At 43.5% G+C, this 17,277-nt stretch overlaps 1 protein-coding gene across 4 annotated transcripts in view; it reads right to left on the bottom strand.

The window, feature by feature from the left end:
* The window catches only part of SCYL3 (SCY1 like pseudokinase 3), a 19,443-nt gene extending 2,166 nt beyond the window's left edge, over nt 1-17,277 (bottom strand). The window contains exons 1-13 of one of the 4 annotated variants that reach the window (XM_081012153.1): nt 17,127-17,268; nt 15,987-16,131; nt 14,064-14,350; nt 12,892-13,077; nt 11,524-11,637; nt 8,942-8,998; nt 8,258-8,360; nt 6,805-6,916; nt 4,545-4,622; nt 3,211-3,350; nt 2,297-2,484; nt 1,464-1,635; nt 29-187 (exon numbers count right to left, since the gene is read on the bottom strand). In XM_081012153.1, the coding sequence (XP_080868279.1) occupies nt 29-187; nt 1,464-1,635; nt 2,297-2,484; nt 3,211-3,350; nt 4,545-4,622; nt 6,805-6,916; nt 8,258-8,360; nt 8,942-8,998; nt 11,524-11,637; nt 12,892-13,077; nt 14,064-14,228 (1,474 nt within the window). In that variant the 5' untranslated portion in view covers nt 14,229-14,350; nt 15,987-16,131; nt 17,127-17,268. Of the gene's footprint in view, nt 1-28; nt 188-1,463; nt 1,636-2,296; nt 2,485-3,210; nt 3,351-4,544; nt 4,623-6,804; nt 6,917-8,257; nt 8,361-8,941; nt 8,999-11,523; nt 11,638-12,891; nt 13,078-14,063; nt 14,351-14,452; nt 14,531-15,986; nt 16,132-17,126 lie in introns of those variants that run through there. The other 3 variants (XM_081012151.1, XM_081012154.1, XM_081012152.1) reach the window with 3 other exon arrangements.

Below are 17,277 nucleotides of genomic sequence, written 5' to 3'. Positions count from 1 at the left end.
GCAATGAAAAAGAAAAAGCCAGGATTACCTTCCCTTAAGGCGACATGAGAATCTTGCCTTGGCACATGGTTCCTGCTGCTGAAGGGAAGATTCCCAGAGCTGGGGCACTTGAGAAACATGGAGTTATTCTTCTGCAGGGGCTGATAAATAAGCCTTCTCTGGCAACCTACTACATGATTAGGAGAGTCTACAAGGATACACAAACCAAAAAAATATGTAAAAATCATCTATCAACAATATTTGCTTTTCAAAACTTCCACTTATTCATACGCAAAGGTATAATTCTAAGCAGTTTATAGCTAAATTTATTTTGAATTCTGGCATACTTTAATGAAGCCAACCAAGCAGAATACATTTAGTATTTGTACTTAACTGGAATTTATTTTTGTCAGTTGCACTTTTTAGCATACCAAGCACATTTGATCACTCTGCCCTGATTTCCCACAAACAGGTCTTGGGGAAAGACAGGGATTTCTCTCACTTGTTAGGCTATGAAGACAGGAAGAAACAGCAGAGTCTGTTGTGCTTTTTTTTTAAAAAAAGAAACTTCAAACACTGCAAGCCTAGCTGGGGGAGCAGGAGCAGATTTTATTTCCTTTGTGTTGTAGTTTGGGAGAAGATATATAACAGCATGGGAGACTCCTGCTGTCACTTACATTCGCCAAACCAACGTAAGTGAGAACTGGGAAGGGATGAAAGCTGTTAATCATTGTTGCCAGAGGTCCATGTGCCCTTGGTGGAATGAAAGATACCTAAGCTGGGCTTTTAGGCACTGTGGTGTTGTCATAAACCCATTAAAAACTGTTGTGACAACACAAACATACATTTAGGAAGGTAGGCACCAAACCTTTTGCATAAACTTGAACACCAGACTCAAACTTGATTAGAGAAAGGAGGATCATCTGCAGAGACAATTTCAAGATTCTGGAAGACTTTAAATGAGAGTTTGTTCCCCCTCCACCCAAGAGAGATTCTGCCCACGCATACTTAAATTTTAAGTAAAGGTTCCATTTAAAATAGATTCAGGAGCTGGGGGCGGGGGGGGATGAGAGGACGACCGGCTGCTCAGCATGCACACAAAATATGAACAGCTCAGCCTATTACAATTAGCGCGTAATATTTTTTATTAGGCTTGTTCCATCAATGGGAGCAATGACCTCTACTAACCACTAGTCACCCAGTGCACTTTTGACTCACATGCCACAAGTAAATTTTCTGTTTAGAACTGGTTGCCTAAACATCCCAACCCTGAAGAGAAAATTAGTGGGTTCAGCTGAGAGCTAACCATAAGCCCTGGTGCTTTCCTAATTAGAGCATCAATGCCGTGTCTTTCAGAAAATAGTTCACTAATTATAGTCTGTTACTCCAGTTACAATCTCTGTTCTGGTTTGAGGAGAAGAGCAGACCTATGTGCAGCTCAACTGGTTCGTAGGAGAGTTTGAAACCTGCTGTTATTTACTTACCTTCTGGGGAAAGGTCTGTGGTTTTCGTGAAGCTTGGAGCTGAGCTTTTGAAGATCTTTGTCCTGTCGCCTCCCACAACAACTTCTGGTCCGAGCAGTGAAACCAGCACCCCTAAGCTTTGCAGCGTTGCAGCCACCAGAGAGTCGCTGGTATCTCGCAGCCCCAGTAAAACCTAGAATAAGGACAGGCTATCAAGTACAAGCCCGTTCAACTGGGGAACCGTTTGCTGCAGGTTCTTAATCCTCTTGACAGCCCAACCATCTGGGGGGAGGTCCCTGGGACATGCCTTATTCCTCTCGCCAACTTCCTTCTCAAACCAATGTGGGTAAGTGAGCAAGCCCACCTCCCTTCAACACCCTGGCTTCTTCACAAAACCAGTAATAATGAGACACTAGATAGCATCTGCTTATGGTGAATTCTAACCCTGAACACAGACATAAGGGTTTGGAGAAGGAGGTTCAGTGTGAGTCAACATGCCAATAAGCAGGGTTTGTCGTCTAAACGGGAAATAGAGCTATGATTGCATAGCATGGGCTGTACGACAGGGATGGGAAATCGATGTGTGATTCGAATTCAGTTCCCAGCATGGCCAATAAACGGGGATGGAGGCCCCCGTTTCCTGGCCCTGCTTTAGGAGAAGGGCACATTTGTTTCTGCACAGGGAGACAGTAGCAAAGCTGAAGGAGGGGGGAGATACGACACGTGGATATAATTTATAGATATGGGCAATAAGATTGACTTGTTCCAGTGCCAGACAGCCTTTATTTTGTCGGGAACCCCACCGCAGAAACAAGTGCTTTCTTGATACGTTAGTCCTGCCTTGTCATATTCACCTGTGGCAATATTACATTTTTCAGCTCTTTCTGAGTGAACAGCTCTGCATAGGCATCTAGGTGAGACAGCAATACCATCCGAACATGCTCTTCATGCACCTCAAACAGTTTCAGCAGCACGGGGCTGACGTGCGCCTGGAACACGGCCGGAGACAGCAGGCCATTGATTTGGCTCTCGCCCACTTTATCTAAAGCAAAAAGGGTTGGAAGGGTCAACAGGGTGTCTGCTGAAGTTGGCGATTTGAAACCGCCAGCACAGACAGGAAAATGTCTCTACTACCACAAAGCCTTCAATATTACAGTAATGTGTGGCAGCTTTTCTCTAGGGATGCTGCAACTGGGAGCAGAAGCTTAGCGCTTCCATCAGCCAGAGAAGCAGCAGCTGCAGGGAATGCTTCTTCTCTGCCCCCAAACTCCCCAGTTGGCCTGGGATTGTAAAACGGAAGGAAAGCATGCTCGGGTCTCATACATTGCACTAAGGGCTGCTGGGTTGTATGGCTATGCAAGAGTTACAGCAAGCCACCTTGAGAATCATGGTCTAAAGATAGTACACAAATAAATGACGAAGCAGCGGCAAGTCCAATGCATTGACCTATTGACTCTTCTCGTGGTTGTAGGTGGGCAGGCACTATAGGAAGAGCAGTCTGGAGTCTTAAGGGAAAAGGAACAGCATCAGTGGGTGAGCAGCAGAGTACCTTTCTTCTGCCTGGTACGTTTAGGCCAGAGGACAAGCTAATCTCTACAAGGGAGTTAGAGCATCAAGCGAGAAGGAGAGGCAGCAACAGGGAAGAACGGCCGTATTGTGGGCAGGTATATAATGGTACAGCTGTCCCCTTCAGCACAGCTTGAAATTCTCCATGCACTCACACTTCTAATGCGTTGCGCTTAATCTGAAGAGATAATGAAAATTTCACCTTTTCTTGGACCAAGGAGATGGGGAAGGAAACTCTTGACAGCTACTGGCTCAGCAAACACAAGCTGATTGAGCAACAGAGGTACCAACCGCAAAGCGATCAACTTTTCTGACAAGCCAGCCACTCTGTCCAGCAGGAATCTGTGTTGAGAGAGAAATTGCTCAGCCTTTGCCATTATTGCCTCGCAATGCAATTGCTGCACCAATTTCCTCCACTCTCCTTTCTCGCTCGCCCATTTACAACCCAAACACTGGCGGAGTGTATCAGTTGTATAAATGCCCAGTGACTTGGGAGCCCAGGGCTATGGCAATAGAGCAGTGGACACAATCCTTTCGGGAATGGCAAATCTATTTCTGGTATTTCCAGATCCAAAACACACCTGGGAGCAAGTCCCACTGAATGCAGTAAAGATTTATTCATTTGAAGAGATAATTTTCATTTTTTGTTACACTGAAGCTTGTATCACAGTGTTATTTGGTCACATGTATAGCGGCTAGATGTTCTGATTTATCTGCATTTTTGAAGACTGCTTAAGTCTCACCCATGCTGGCCCCGAGTGATTTCTCCAGAAGGAATGGAGCCCTTGAAAGCAAAAGATTTCTATGCCCTTGCTGTGTATGCCTATACATTAGAGTACTGGTGTGCTTGAAGTGAGGAACGTCAAGTGTCTCTAAACATCTACAGAGTGCAATTCTTTCAGTCCTACATATCATAGCTCAGTCCTACACAATTATTTGCATGATCAGGCCACCATTCAGACCAGTAGCGCTCAACCAGCTAACTTCCCCAACCCTATATATAATGGCTTTGGTTATTTGTACTTTTAAAATGTAGTATCCTTTTTTTTTTTTTGCAAGAAAATGGTGCTTATTGTTTATGTTGAAAATATGGAATGGGCATGGAGGAGAGAAATGTTCACTGCATGCTTCACAATGGAACTAATACCCAACTGTCTAAAGTGGGGGCTCTGTTGCCACTAAGTTACGGTCCTAAAATGAACTAGTTGAGACCGTGATTCTCATTTGCACCCTCATATACATGAGAACTAGTAATTAGACAGGACGTCACTTGCAGTCATTGCAAAAGGAAGATATTTTTCTGCAATGTGCCACTGTTCTGACAGACACAAAACAACGTTTTTCAAGAATGTTACCACAGCTTTTTTGGAGTTAAAAGGACCCCTTTTCAATCTGTGCATTAAAACCAAATCGCACAGCTGATGCCCAGAGTTACCAGAGAAAATACTAATAAAAATACTATAGAAAAGAAGACTTTTTATAAATAGTGGCAAGCTAACCTAAGTAATCAATTAGCTACTGACATTTTTCACTTACTTGAAAAATTCAGTTTTCTCCTCTTCAGTTTTCAGTGTTAGACTGTTCAGAAAACTCACAACTTCCAGAAAATCATTTCTGATAATGAAAAAAAAGTCACTATGCATCAAGAATTGAGAAGCAGAAGCAAAAGGAATTTGGTATCCACAAAGGAACAGAAACGCTTAAGTAAAGTAAAGTAGAGATAGAGAAAGTACGGTAAGCTTTTCCCTCTCATTTCATGCTGCTGGAAATCAAGGGGTTATCTAATGAAACTGAATGCTGGAAGAATGAGGAAAGACAAAAGTACTTATTTACATGGTGGTATGAGATCACTGGCGCCAGGTATAGGGGGTGCTAGGGGCTCCAGCCCCCTCAATATTTAGAATCAGGAGGTCCAGCCCCCCCAATATTGAGGGGGGGCGACATCCCCGTCACTGCTAGGCACCCCAGCCCACACCCAGAAGCCGAAAGGGGGATGGGATGAGCAAGGGCGAGCAGCAGAGCCCAGCACTGCGCTCCTCCTCCTCCCCGCAGCATGTCCCACTAGAGCGGATGCGTCATGTGATGCACCCCCCCCCCCATGTAACTGGTGAGTTGGCGCCTCTGTATGGGATTCACTTCTACATGATGTAGCGATTGATGGCCCCCACCATCCCTGACGGCTTTAAAAGGGGGTGAGACATTCATGGAGGAGCAGCTGATTACTGCAATGCGCTCTATGTGGGGCTACCTTTGAAGGTGACCCAGAAACTACAACTATTCCAGAATGCGGCAGCTAGACTGGTGACTGGGAGCGGCCACCAAGACCATATAACACCGGTCTTCAAAGAACTACACTGGCTCCCAGTACGTTTCCGAGCACAATTCAAAGTGTTGGCGTTGACCTTTAAAGCCCTAAATGGCCTCGGCCCAGTATACCTGAAGGAGCATCTCCACCCCCATCGTTCTGCCCGGACGCTGAGGTCCAGCTCTGAGGGCCTTCTGGCGGTTCCCTCGCTGTAAGAAGCCAAGTTACAGGAAACCGAAGGCAGAGGGCCTTCTCGGTAGTGGCACCCACCCTGTGGAACACCCTCCACCAGATGTCAAAGAGAACAACAACTACCAAACTTTTAGAAGACATCTAAAGGCAGCCCTGTTTAGGGAAGCTTTTAATGTTTAATAGGTTATTGTATTTTAGTGTTTTGTTGGAAGCCGCCCAGAGTGGCTGGGGAAACTCAGCCAGATGGGGAGGGGGTATAAATAACAAAATTATTATTATTATTATTATTATTATTATTATTATTATTATTATTAAAGGCTACTAGTCATGATGCCTACAATGTACTTCCACTGACAGTATACCTCTGAATACGCTAATCTAGAAGGGTGTATGGCTTGATCTTGCAGGGCTTTTCTTACGGTCTTAGTAGTCGTATCTTGGTTGTCAAATGCCTTGGTACTCGGACATTTTGACTCCCGAACACTGCAAACCTGGAAGTGAGTGTTCCGGTTTGCAAACGTTTTTCGGAAGCCGAACGTCCGACGCAGCTTCTGCTTGAGTGCAGGAAGCTCCTGCAGCCAATCAGAAGCGCCGCCTTGTTTTTCGAACCATTCCGGGAGTTGAACGGACTCCCAGAATGGATTAAGTTTGACAGCCAAGGTACCACTGTAGAATTAAAATTTGGGGTTGTATCCAACGATGTTCTGCTCAGCACAATGGACCTATATTAGTTATGCCCATTAACTTCAACTGGGTCTAGTGAAAGTACAACCAACAGTGGATACAACTCTTTCAACTTTAGAAGGAAATTATAGGACCTGGCCTTAGCCTACTTAAGTCTTCAGATGAATACTTCAACTTCAGTATGTGTATTAACTGACAGAACTGAATTACGCAACAATTCAAATAAGAGGATACCGTGACATTTCTCTTAATCATAACTTCTTGCAATTATGGTAGGGAAGTATATTTTGTTTACCAGAGGCCAGAATTTAGGCAATTTCGACCACTGGGTGTGAGAAATGTCGGCAAATGTAACCTAGAAAATCGGGATTTCAAAGAGCGTCATTTCCCATCACACCACTAAAATTGGAGTGATTGTACTTGTGGCATATGATGGTCACTTTAATCCCCCGCTCCTAATCCGTAATTAAATTCTTTTAAGGAGTACGCTTGTTACATATCCCTAGTTGTACGGCTCCTTTCACCCACACTCAAGAAACCTCTGATGATGACCTCTGAATTTCATACTTAGGTAAGCTTTTAAGGCATCGGCACACATTCTAAGAGTATGCTCACCTGAAGAATTCATGCAGCAATAAACTGGACAGTGGAGAGCGGCCCATAAAATCTGGGTTTAGCAAAGAAGACCGTAAGGTGTGGTGAAAGCTGGATATAACGTCCTCTGAAACTGAAAGACAGTTTAGCAATCAAATCTATGTTAGAAACTCAGAGCAAAAAGACAGGCTCAAGCAATAGTGGGGTCAATTAAGGTTCATTCTTCTGCACCATAAGCTTAAGAACAACACTTTCAGCAACAGGAATGACTTTTCCTGCAGTTTAAGAATGCAGAAAACAAGGTTTGCCCAGATGGCAATGCAAGCACTAAGTACCAAGAAATATCCTTCCAAACCAACACAAGGAGAGAACACCCTTAAAAATAATATTAGCTTCTACTTTAGGACTTAGTCCTACTTGATAAATTACAGGAAAGTACTCTTAAGGAAGTCATTCCTCATGCCATTTAGCTGGTGGAGCTTCCACAGGTATGTGGGACGAATGCCTGGGAATATTTAGGGCAGATTCTCTTCCACCAAGTGGGCCAATAATATAAAATATGCCAGAATGACCTCAATGCAGATTACCATGCTATTTATCTAAACCCTTAGCTAATATATGCAGGTGGGACAATTAAGCCATTGCTATGTTTGCACTGGGACGCGGGTGGCACTGTGGGTTAAACCACAGAGCCTAGGTCTTGCCGATCAGGTCAGCGGTTCTAATCCCTGCGACGGGGTGAGCTCCCGTTGCTCGGTCCCTGCTCCTGCCAACCTAGCAGTTCAAAAGCACGTCAAAGTGCAAGTAGATAAATAGCTGCCGCTCCAGCGGGAAGGAAAACGGCGTTTCTGTGCGCTGCTCTGGTTTGCCAGAAGCGGCTTAGTAATGTTGGCCACATGACGTGGAAGCTGTACGCTGGCTCCCTCAGCCTATAAAACGAGATGAGCGCTGCAACCCCAGAGTCGGTCACGACTGGACCTAATGGTCAGGGGTCCCTTTACCTTTACATTCTGCATATACTCTAGAGCGCTGAGAAACCATTTTAAATAGCAAACCACTGTTAGCTACTGCACAGCGCTTCCATTTAGGACAGCTGTTGCTCAGACTCAATACAGTAGAATCTCTCATGGAGGAACCCTGTGTATTAAAGTCCCTTAATACCATTCATTACAATCTTTAAGAGGCGACATGTTGTCCCTGAAATTGCAAACAAAACCATCACACCACTTAAGAAGTCGTTTCCTACGTGGGGTATATTTGGAACCAGGACATTTGTTCAACACCACCACCAAATTCTGAACTATCGGGGAAATAATAGACAATTCCTCCGGAGTGAATGTTCTGCTAAGGCAACAATTTTAACTGCAAGGACATATTTTCCATACCAAAAGCAGCTCCTTAGAAGAGTCAGTCACAAAGGGAATTTGGGATTACTTATTTGCAATGATGCCATTTCAATTCCAAGAACTCTTACCCTCTTCATTTAAAAAAGTCAGCAGGTTTTCAACCATTACACCAAATGAGTAGGCATCACGGGAATGCCCTTGGCCGTCAGGAAGAAGTTGGAAGTCGTCAGACTAGAGTAATAGAAAGAGGATCACACAGCAGAAACTGGCTTAGTCCCTTTGAAAATACTTCCCACCTCTGACTCCAGACAGTTTGTACAAAATTTATTTTATAGCCCTGCCTTTCCATTAAAGTGTTCAACGCAAATTACAAAAATTAAGAACAATACCATAACAAAATACAAAAACAATGGAAAACAACAGACCATATAGTAGCAAGGAGTCTAAAAAACACAAAAGCTTAAAAGTCTAGTCACAAATTGGGGGGGAAAAACAGGATACTGAATTTTAAATACACTTTACATGTTAAAATACGACGAAAAGGCAAGCAGGGATTTTGTGGAGCCAAATTTGGACTCTGGTTAAAAATGTTTACAGACAGAAAATCCAGAGACAACGTTCTTGAGGGTTTCCCCACGCAATTCGAAAATAGAAATTTAACAGCAACTTCATCTCAGCATCTTTTAAAGTATCTTCCCCACAGAAGATAACGTTAAGTTAGCTGCTTATTGGCTCCACCCATCAAATTAAAAATGGATAGTTTTCTGAGCTTATTTTTCAGATCTCCCACATAAACAATGGAGAAAACTTACCAGTTCTTCAGGTGGAATGCCAGTCTTCTCCCGTATTGACTTGATACTATGCAGGAACTATAGAGAGAGAAGAAGCCTTTGAGCCAATGAATGGTGATTTTAGCACTGGGCAAGACTATTGCTTATTAAATTTGCACACCACACTTCATCGGTAGATCTCAGGGGGATTGAAACATGACAAATTACGAAAAGCGTAGACTACAGAAGTCTTCACATGTTAGCTGTCATCCTTATAATCTTGGCCATACATTGATCAAATATTCAAGAAGCTGCGTCTTTCCTCTCTGTTTCACCCCGGAAGTAGCAGCTATCCAGAATGCCTTGCCCAACACAGTGCTCTGTAGAAGCATGGACTCCTCAAAAGGATATATTAAAGTGGGAATAAAACCACTACACAGGATGCCTCTACGGTGGTGCCCCGCAAGATGAATGCCTCGCAAGACGGAAAACCCGCTAGACGAAAGGGTTTTCCGTTTTTGAGTTGCTTCGCAGGACGAAAATGTCTTGCGAGTCTTGAGATTTTTTTTCGCTCCCCCCCCTTTTTCTAAGCCGCTAAGCCGCTAATAGCCTTTTAGCAGCTAATCCGCTAAGCCGATAAGCCTTTAATAGCCGCTAAACCGCTAATAGTGCTAATCCGCTAATAGGGTTGCTTTGCAAGACGAAAAAACCGCTAGACGAAGACACTCGCGGAACGGATTAATTTCATCTTGCGAGGCACCACTGTATTTTGTGGAGTTAGTTTCCTTTTACGGCTCCATCATAGAGGAAAATTGCATAGTAGTGTGCCAGCCAAAAGGAACAGGAGGTGCTGATGATGATAGGCATGTTGTAAACAAAATTTGATCTTTTTCCCTTATGGGGTATCCAGGAGCCCATGTAGAGTCCTTACGTGGGTTCCCTATTGGTAGGAGAAAATAACAGAGGCCAACCAGAGAATATTGAGAAGCAAAGCAGCTAGTACGCCTGATCTTTATTGATCTGTTGCAACAGGGTGCTCCCCCACATGCAGGAAAGGTTTGCCTGCCCTTATATAGACATTTTAAATTCCCTGCCCTGGAGCTCAAGACCACCCCTCCATACATACATCATACATACATCACAGAAGGGGTGTAACCCAAGACCACCACCCCACAAACATCATACCTACATCACAGGAAAGGCGGTCTACAACATAAATTTGAATGTTGTTGTTTTTTCTGTCTGCCAGGTTATCTGATAATGCCTTATCTGATTGCCTTTCCTGGTAGTTTGCCCATCCCTTTGAAATGGTGATTACTAAATTCCTGTAACAAGGAAGGTTTTTTCACCTCCTCCCTCCTTGCAGAGAAACATTTGGTCAGCTTGGGAGTCAAAATGGTTTCAGGACGGTCTTTCTGTGCTGCTTCAGACATGTTATATATTTATGTACGTGTTTGCTTGGTACATTTATGAACATTTATTATATATCTAAGACCTTAAAATTCTTATAACAGCACTTCTAAAATTCTTATTTGAAAGATGCACCTAAGAATAGCCTGACTCACATGGCACAGTAAACCAAACTACGGCTTGCCGGGAAACTGAGAATGTGCAGGCTCCTGGAAAGAAGCTCACAGCTGCTTCACACCTCTGCAGTCCTTTGTGCTCTCGTGCCGTGCTGAGCTAAACCAACGTTTGCCTTATTGAGTGGACCGAACTAGGATTACTGATTAAGCTGTGTCATCAATAACCATGAGCTGCAGCCAAGAATAAACCCACAAAACCCAAGTGGCAATAGCATTACTCTCAGGTTTGCCATGTTATTAAAAAAAGGCTGAGTTGATTTCATTTGCGATATTTTACTTCACGTTTAGGAAATATTTTGTATACTTCTTTGCTATGTTTATTGTCAATTTCTTCTTGTATTTTTGTCCTTGGTAATGTGTAATGTTTATGTTGATACTAAAGCAGATGCTCTATTTAGTCGTGCTTTTACAGAATGCAGAAATTCCCTGGTATTGTTTGTATAACCCAGGCATAAGCAAACTCGGCCCTCCAGACATTTTGAGACTACAGTTCCCATCATCCCTGACCCCTGGTCCTGTTAGCTAGGGATGATGGGAGCTGTAGTCCCAAAACATCTGGAGGGCCGAGTTTGCCTATGCCTGGTATAACCTACGTTGCTGTTAACCACCTGCTTTGTTCAAATATAAGCAGGATATAAATTGCCCAAATAAGTCAATAACTTGCTTGTTCACTGCAGCCTACAGGAGCTAGTGAACTTTTGGCTAAAAGATAATTAGCTGCCAGTCTTGCTGAATGCCATCATTTAAGGCAGCATTAAATGCCCTCCAGGCAGTGTTCTAGTCCGGCTAGTCAGGGTTGCTGGAAGATGCAGTCCAACGACATCTCTGGGGTCCATGTTTGCCACTCCTGGTTTAGGGAATCTGCAAGCTGGCTTCACCCTTTATTTCAAGGCAACAAGGCTTGCTAATGAGCCCACACGCATTTCAACCTAACAAACTTTAAATTACCCGACGCAGGGAGTTCAATAGCAAAGACCACCCAGAAGCCAGGAGATGCCCTCCTTGGGCATGGCAAAGGAGTGGCCTATGTGACTCTACCTCTGCTGTTGCTTCATTCTGGTTGCACACAGTTTCCATGCCTCCCAGCTTCCAGTGCCCATCTTCACTCACAAATACAGAAGATAAGCAAACATTGTTGTGTGTCAGGTGTCCCTAGAATACATTTTGAAAGGAAGGGAAAACATACAATAAGACTGGGAATAATTGTAGGCATAAAGCGCTCGTTAGTACTAATTGGGTGTCACGAGACTCCAGAGGAGTGCTGCCAAAACCACAGAGGAGGTTTATATGCCACCAGAGAGCTCTTGCAAGGAGAGGAGCTGTATGCCAGGCCAAATTTAACTAGCATAACTCAGTTTACTCCCAGCACACCATATCTGGGCAAGGAGAGAAATTTATGCTGCCTCAGGGTGTGCTCCCTTCAAATCTGCAGAAGAAGCACAAAACAACTGCTGAACAAACCAGATGGGAGACATTGCAATGAATCATGTAAAAGACTGGAAAAATACAAAGCCAGCCTCAGAAGGCACGTGATCTGTTGTGAATTTCAAAAGGCATTTTCCTTTATTCCAACACCTATGGCCGGATGGTAATACTGCCAACTTCCCAGCAGAAATGAATTTCCTTTCACTGCAAAACCCACAACTCCCAACTCCAGGAGCATAGGAAGATCACTATTCTTTATGCTACTAATTTCAACTAGCATCATTTCGCATGTCACACACATATAAACCTCCTCTTCTTGCTGTTCTCCCACACCAGCCAAAATTTAATGCATTATTTTAAAAATCAAATTTCTAGTTCAAAACAAAGCATACAAATAACGAGTTTATGCAAAAGTATTAGCTTAATATATCTGCAAAAAAGTGCTCAAAGGAGGTCTTGCAATAAAGAATTTGTTTTACTTTTGGAACATATTACGCAACATGCATATCCAAGGGGTCTTCCTAATATGCCGTTTCTAAACCAGACAGTGTCAATCATCAATATATTACCCTGGAAGACTGAATGAGGCCTCCGCAGAACTCATCAATCCTTCTTGCCATCTGAAAGCAGCCCAGTAGCTTTGCTATCAGTTAGCATTAAGTAAATTAATTTAGCTCTGAAACTGCTCATTTGAAAAAAAATAAGCAGACTGAAGACATATGATTTTACATGTCCAATATCTTGCATTCAAAGTAGCACAATGACCAGTTCGTCAAGCAAAGCTCCCTCCATACATTACAATTAGTTTAGGCCATGCCAATCAATGTGGGGCTCTCCAGATGTTGTGGACTCCAACTCTTATACCTAACCATGGGCAGATGAGAATTGTGGTCAAACTACCTAGAGGGCACCAATGTTTTTCTATCCTAAACATTCACCTCTATTCCTAGAAGTAGAGAGAAAACCAAACCAAAAACTCACCCTGTCATGGAGGAAGACAAGAGCCTGCAAAACATCATAGATACCAGCGCATATCTCTGGAGAAGAAAGGGTCTCCAGCACTTTCTCCAGTGGCTGAACACGCTCTGTAACCAGGTGGATTCCATCTGTTTCCACAGTACAAGAAAGGAAGCGCAGGAGGCAAGGGTGGCGTAAAGTTTTCAGGTGCTTTCAAAAGGCAAGATAAAGCCACTCAGTATGGGGCATCACACATTATACATCACACATTAAAATAGGGGAAATGAACAGTAGTCTACATTGCTTTTTTTTGGCACAGCTTGATTTTCACATGATACGATTTGATTATTTAATTTCTACGCTGCTTAATATATTTAAAATATATCCAGGAAGTGTAGAAAAAAAAACCCCTGAAGCAACAGTAGTCAAATAAAATATTACAAAAATACAGAGTTACATATTAAAAAGTTGCATTAATACAAAGTTACTTATGTAAATTGGTATCAATTCATTTTCCTTCTGACATACCCTCCCTCTCAGCCTCCTGGTTCTCACCCTGGGTTCGAACAAACTCCCCACCCACAAAACCCTCACAACGAGAAGAATTTCTGGAAACAGCAGACATCACCATAGGCCTATCACTCTGGATTTGCTTTTCATGGGCAGGCCCAAGGTGGCTGATGCTCAGGCTGCCTACAGCTGTGCCCCATTCTCCACACCCACTTCCAGTTGCAGCACATTGGCTGAGTTTTCCCCGGGATCCAGAAGATGGGGAAAGGGTCTTTCTCAACTCTCAGCTCTTCCTTCATTTGCCACTTTATTTTCTTGCTCTGTATACCCTTGTTCAATGCTGACAGCTCAATAACGTATTTCTAGTTTTCACCAGTTTCTGCTCATGGTTTGCGCTGGTGAGTTTGAGCTGTGTTGGTTAGCCAAATCTGGAAGAAGCTGAGTCATATAAGCTCAAGGCGCTGTGAATTAGCTAGAATTCCTGTTAGTTTGGTTTGGCTCCTACTCTAAGTTGGGTGAGTAGGGGAGAGGGAAAGCCTGCAACAAAAGGAGGATATTGTACTATTCCTAACCCGAGAGTTATCATTGTCTCTGAGGTCTTTTTATACAAACCACCCTGGAAACCGCTGGTGAAGCAAGTTCTAAATTTTTAAAAAATAAATAATATGCCAAATATAATACAATACCTTGGCAGCTTTGTTAACATTGTCTTCATTTTCTCTCTTGTACACAAAGACAGAAGCAAGTTTGCCACGCTGCAGTACCGCTGGGTAAATATTGACTCCAGAGGGTAAAGTAAATGGAGACTCTTGCAACGCATCACGCTTTAAAGCGCTGTTCTCTGAGCCCATTACCTTGTAAACTCAAGCCGTTTTGCAGCGGGGGTTTTCTAGTGTCAAAGCAACTTTAAAGAGAAGTGATTCCAGACAAATTAGTCCCAAGAGATGTTACTGTAAATTCCTCATAGCATTCTCTGCACAAAGATGAAAGACACAATAAATAATTTTAGATATTGTTTTGGCTTTTCTCTCACACACAAAAAGAGCTTAATGCTGCAATTCTAAATGAGACTTACTTTCAAGTAAACATGCATAGGATTGCCTTGAATCAGTCTTGGGACAAAGGGTTCGAATTCCAATCAGTGTGTTAAGCACAGAGATTCCAAGGTTCAAAAGACAACATCAACTTTTAACAGTTCTTTGCGTTAAAGAAACAGTCACACTATTTCTATCAGTTAATGCTAAGACATAAAGCCAGAAGTAGGAATGTACACAGGAAAGCACCAGAATCTGCATTCTCTGGAAGCAGCAAATTAGCTGTGCCCACTGCCCAGCCCAAATTTTGTTCAGTCAAAAGCAACAAAGGCGAGAAGTCCACTTTAAACTTATCCACGAACATGATGTATTCAGGGTTTATAAATGAATCCAAATAATTACACAGAATCATAGGATTATAGAGTTGGAAACCTTTGCCTAACGTGGAACTCGAATCCATGAGATTAAGAGTCTCATGCTCTACAGACTGAGCTATCCACAGACACCTTGAAAAATTTAATATTTTGAAATTGGATCCTTTCAAAAACCTATGCCAATGAGAGAGGAAGAGGACCAGAAAAGTAAATCAATAAGAAAACAGTTTACACACTGTATTAAGAAATAAAGAACTCAGTTGTGTTCATCTGCAACAGGCTATGTAAATCACTTGTGGATTTGCCCCCTGAACCTGATGTTGAAACCTCTAACCATCCCTATAGGATGCACAAATTTTTCTTTTGTCCTTGGTTCTGAAGGATACAGAAAAAGCCTACTTCTAGTGACGGCCTCTTGTCTTCTAAGCACTTTTGTGTACTTCAGGTATGAATTTTCTGGTTTTCCTCTGCAGCCTTAAGCTTGTAAAACCAAGATTTTTTTAATACTCCGGAAAAATGTGTTTGTTACACAACACCACCCCACCTGTTTTTTGTGTGGACAAAATCAGACAGAATAGTACTACGTTAAGCCATTAATATTTTCGTGTGTGTTATTTAAGCAAAGTTTGATGGGCACCTGGAATTCAGCGCCAGTAATTATGTGTTGCTTTATATCAGACCCAGATAAGAAAATCTGCCACTCATGCCAACACACTGCAAAGGTTTTACCACCATTTGCGTTTTTTTGCTTACCCTGCCCAACAAAAAAACAACCCACCTCCTTGACAGCCCTTGCTTTTCCCAACTCTTTGCTTTGTAGTAGTAGTATTAATTATAATATATTTATTTATACCCCGCCCATCTGGCTGGGTTTCCCTAGCCACTCTGGGTGGCTCCCAACGGAATATTAAAAATAGAATCAAACATTAAAAACTTCCCTAAACAGGGCTGCCTTCAGATGTCTTCTAAAAGTCAGATAGTTGTTTATTTGACATCTGATAGGAGAGCGTTTGTTTTCTGGCCAAACTATGTCATCAGGGAAAGTCTTCAGTTAACATGCACACACACACACACACACACACACACGTCTTGCAACACTTTCAAAACCAACAGGCCTTCTGTAATAAAAGTTTAAAAGGACAATAGCTACTTTTGTCAGATGCACTCTTAACTCCCACCAATAGCAACGTGGTACGCACACGATTTTTGTGCATCTAGTTCAGGGTGCACTATGTGTCCGACTGGGCTCCGTTCTGCAAGGGGTTCTCCCATAATGAAGCTGTCCGTGTTTAAGGCGTCTTCCAAGACTTTGGTGTTTTGCTTCAATGTCCAATCACAGCTTTTCCCTGGAGCAAACGAATGTGAACCAATGTGTTTGAAGGGAAATATCTAATTTGCATTCCACCAGGCCTTAAGGAGAGCCCCAACACTGACAGGCAGCACCATCAACTGATGCGTATCATCATCATCATCTTTTCCATTATTACTATCATTCTTACCTTTTCTTTACCTTTTTATCATCATCGTTTATTGAATTTGTATACAGTCATACCTCGGGTTGAACGTGCTTCAGTTTGAGCACGTTCGAGTTGCGCTCCGCGGCAACCCAGAAGTAACGGAGTGCATTACTTCCGGGTTTCGCCGCCTGCGCATGTGCTCAAAATTACGTCACGCACATGCGCAGAAGCGGCAAAAAGCGACGTGCGCATGCGCAGACGTGCCGTCGCTAGTTACGTTTGTTTCTGGATGCGAACGGGGCTCTGGAACAGATCCCGTTCGCAACCCGAGGTACCATTGTACAGTGGTACTTCGGTTTTAAGTACTTAATTCATTCTGGAGGTCCGTACTAAACCTGAAACTGTTCTTAACCTGAGGTACCACTTTAGCTAATGGGGCCTCCTGCTGCTGCTGCGCCGCCGGAGCACAATTTCTGTTCTCACCCTGAAGCAAAGTTCATAACTCGAGGTACTATTTCTGGGTTAGCAGAGTCTGTAACCTGAAGTGTCTGTAACCTGAAGCGTCAGTAACCCGAGGTACCACTGTACCGCCCTCTACCCGGAGGTCTCACGGCCGTCCACTGAATAAAACCAAAACCACGAAATACATAACCAAAACAAAAACAACCACCTTGCAATTACGGGGGGGGGGGGGAACCCACCACTCTCTCTCACACACATACACACATGCAATGTAACACGCAACACAAGCTCCTCCAATGGACTCAGAGCTAGAGCCCCACAAACAGTGATCGAAAAGGTTTATTTTTTTGGGGGCCCCCCCAATTCCCCTGAGAGAGGAGCTAGAAGGAACAGCCCCTCGTCGGGGCCCAAGGCGGACTCACCTGCTGCCCCGAGGGCGGGGGGCGCCCCCCGTGCCGCCCTTCCCTTCGCCGCCCTTCCCTTCTCCGCTACCGCACCGCCGCTTCTCCCGTCAAGGCGAGTTCGGAGGCGGACTTCCGGCCCGAGGAGCACCATAGAGTCTGCACCACAGCA

This window comes from Podarcis pityusensis (assembly GCF_964106645.2).
Source record: "Podarcis pityusensis genome assembly, chromosome: 6".
NCBI classification, from domain to species: domain Eukaryota; kingdom Metazoa; phylum Chordata; class Lepidosauria; order Squamata; family Lacertidae; genus Podarcis; species Podarcis pityusensis.
Note: the sequence above shows the minus strand (reverse complement) of the source record. Positions and strands in the feature narration are given on the sequence as shown.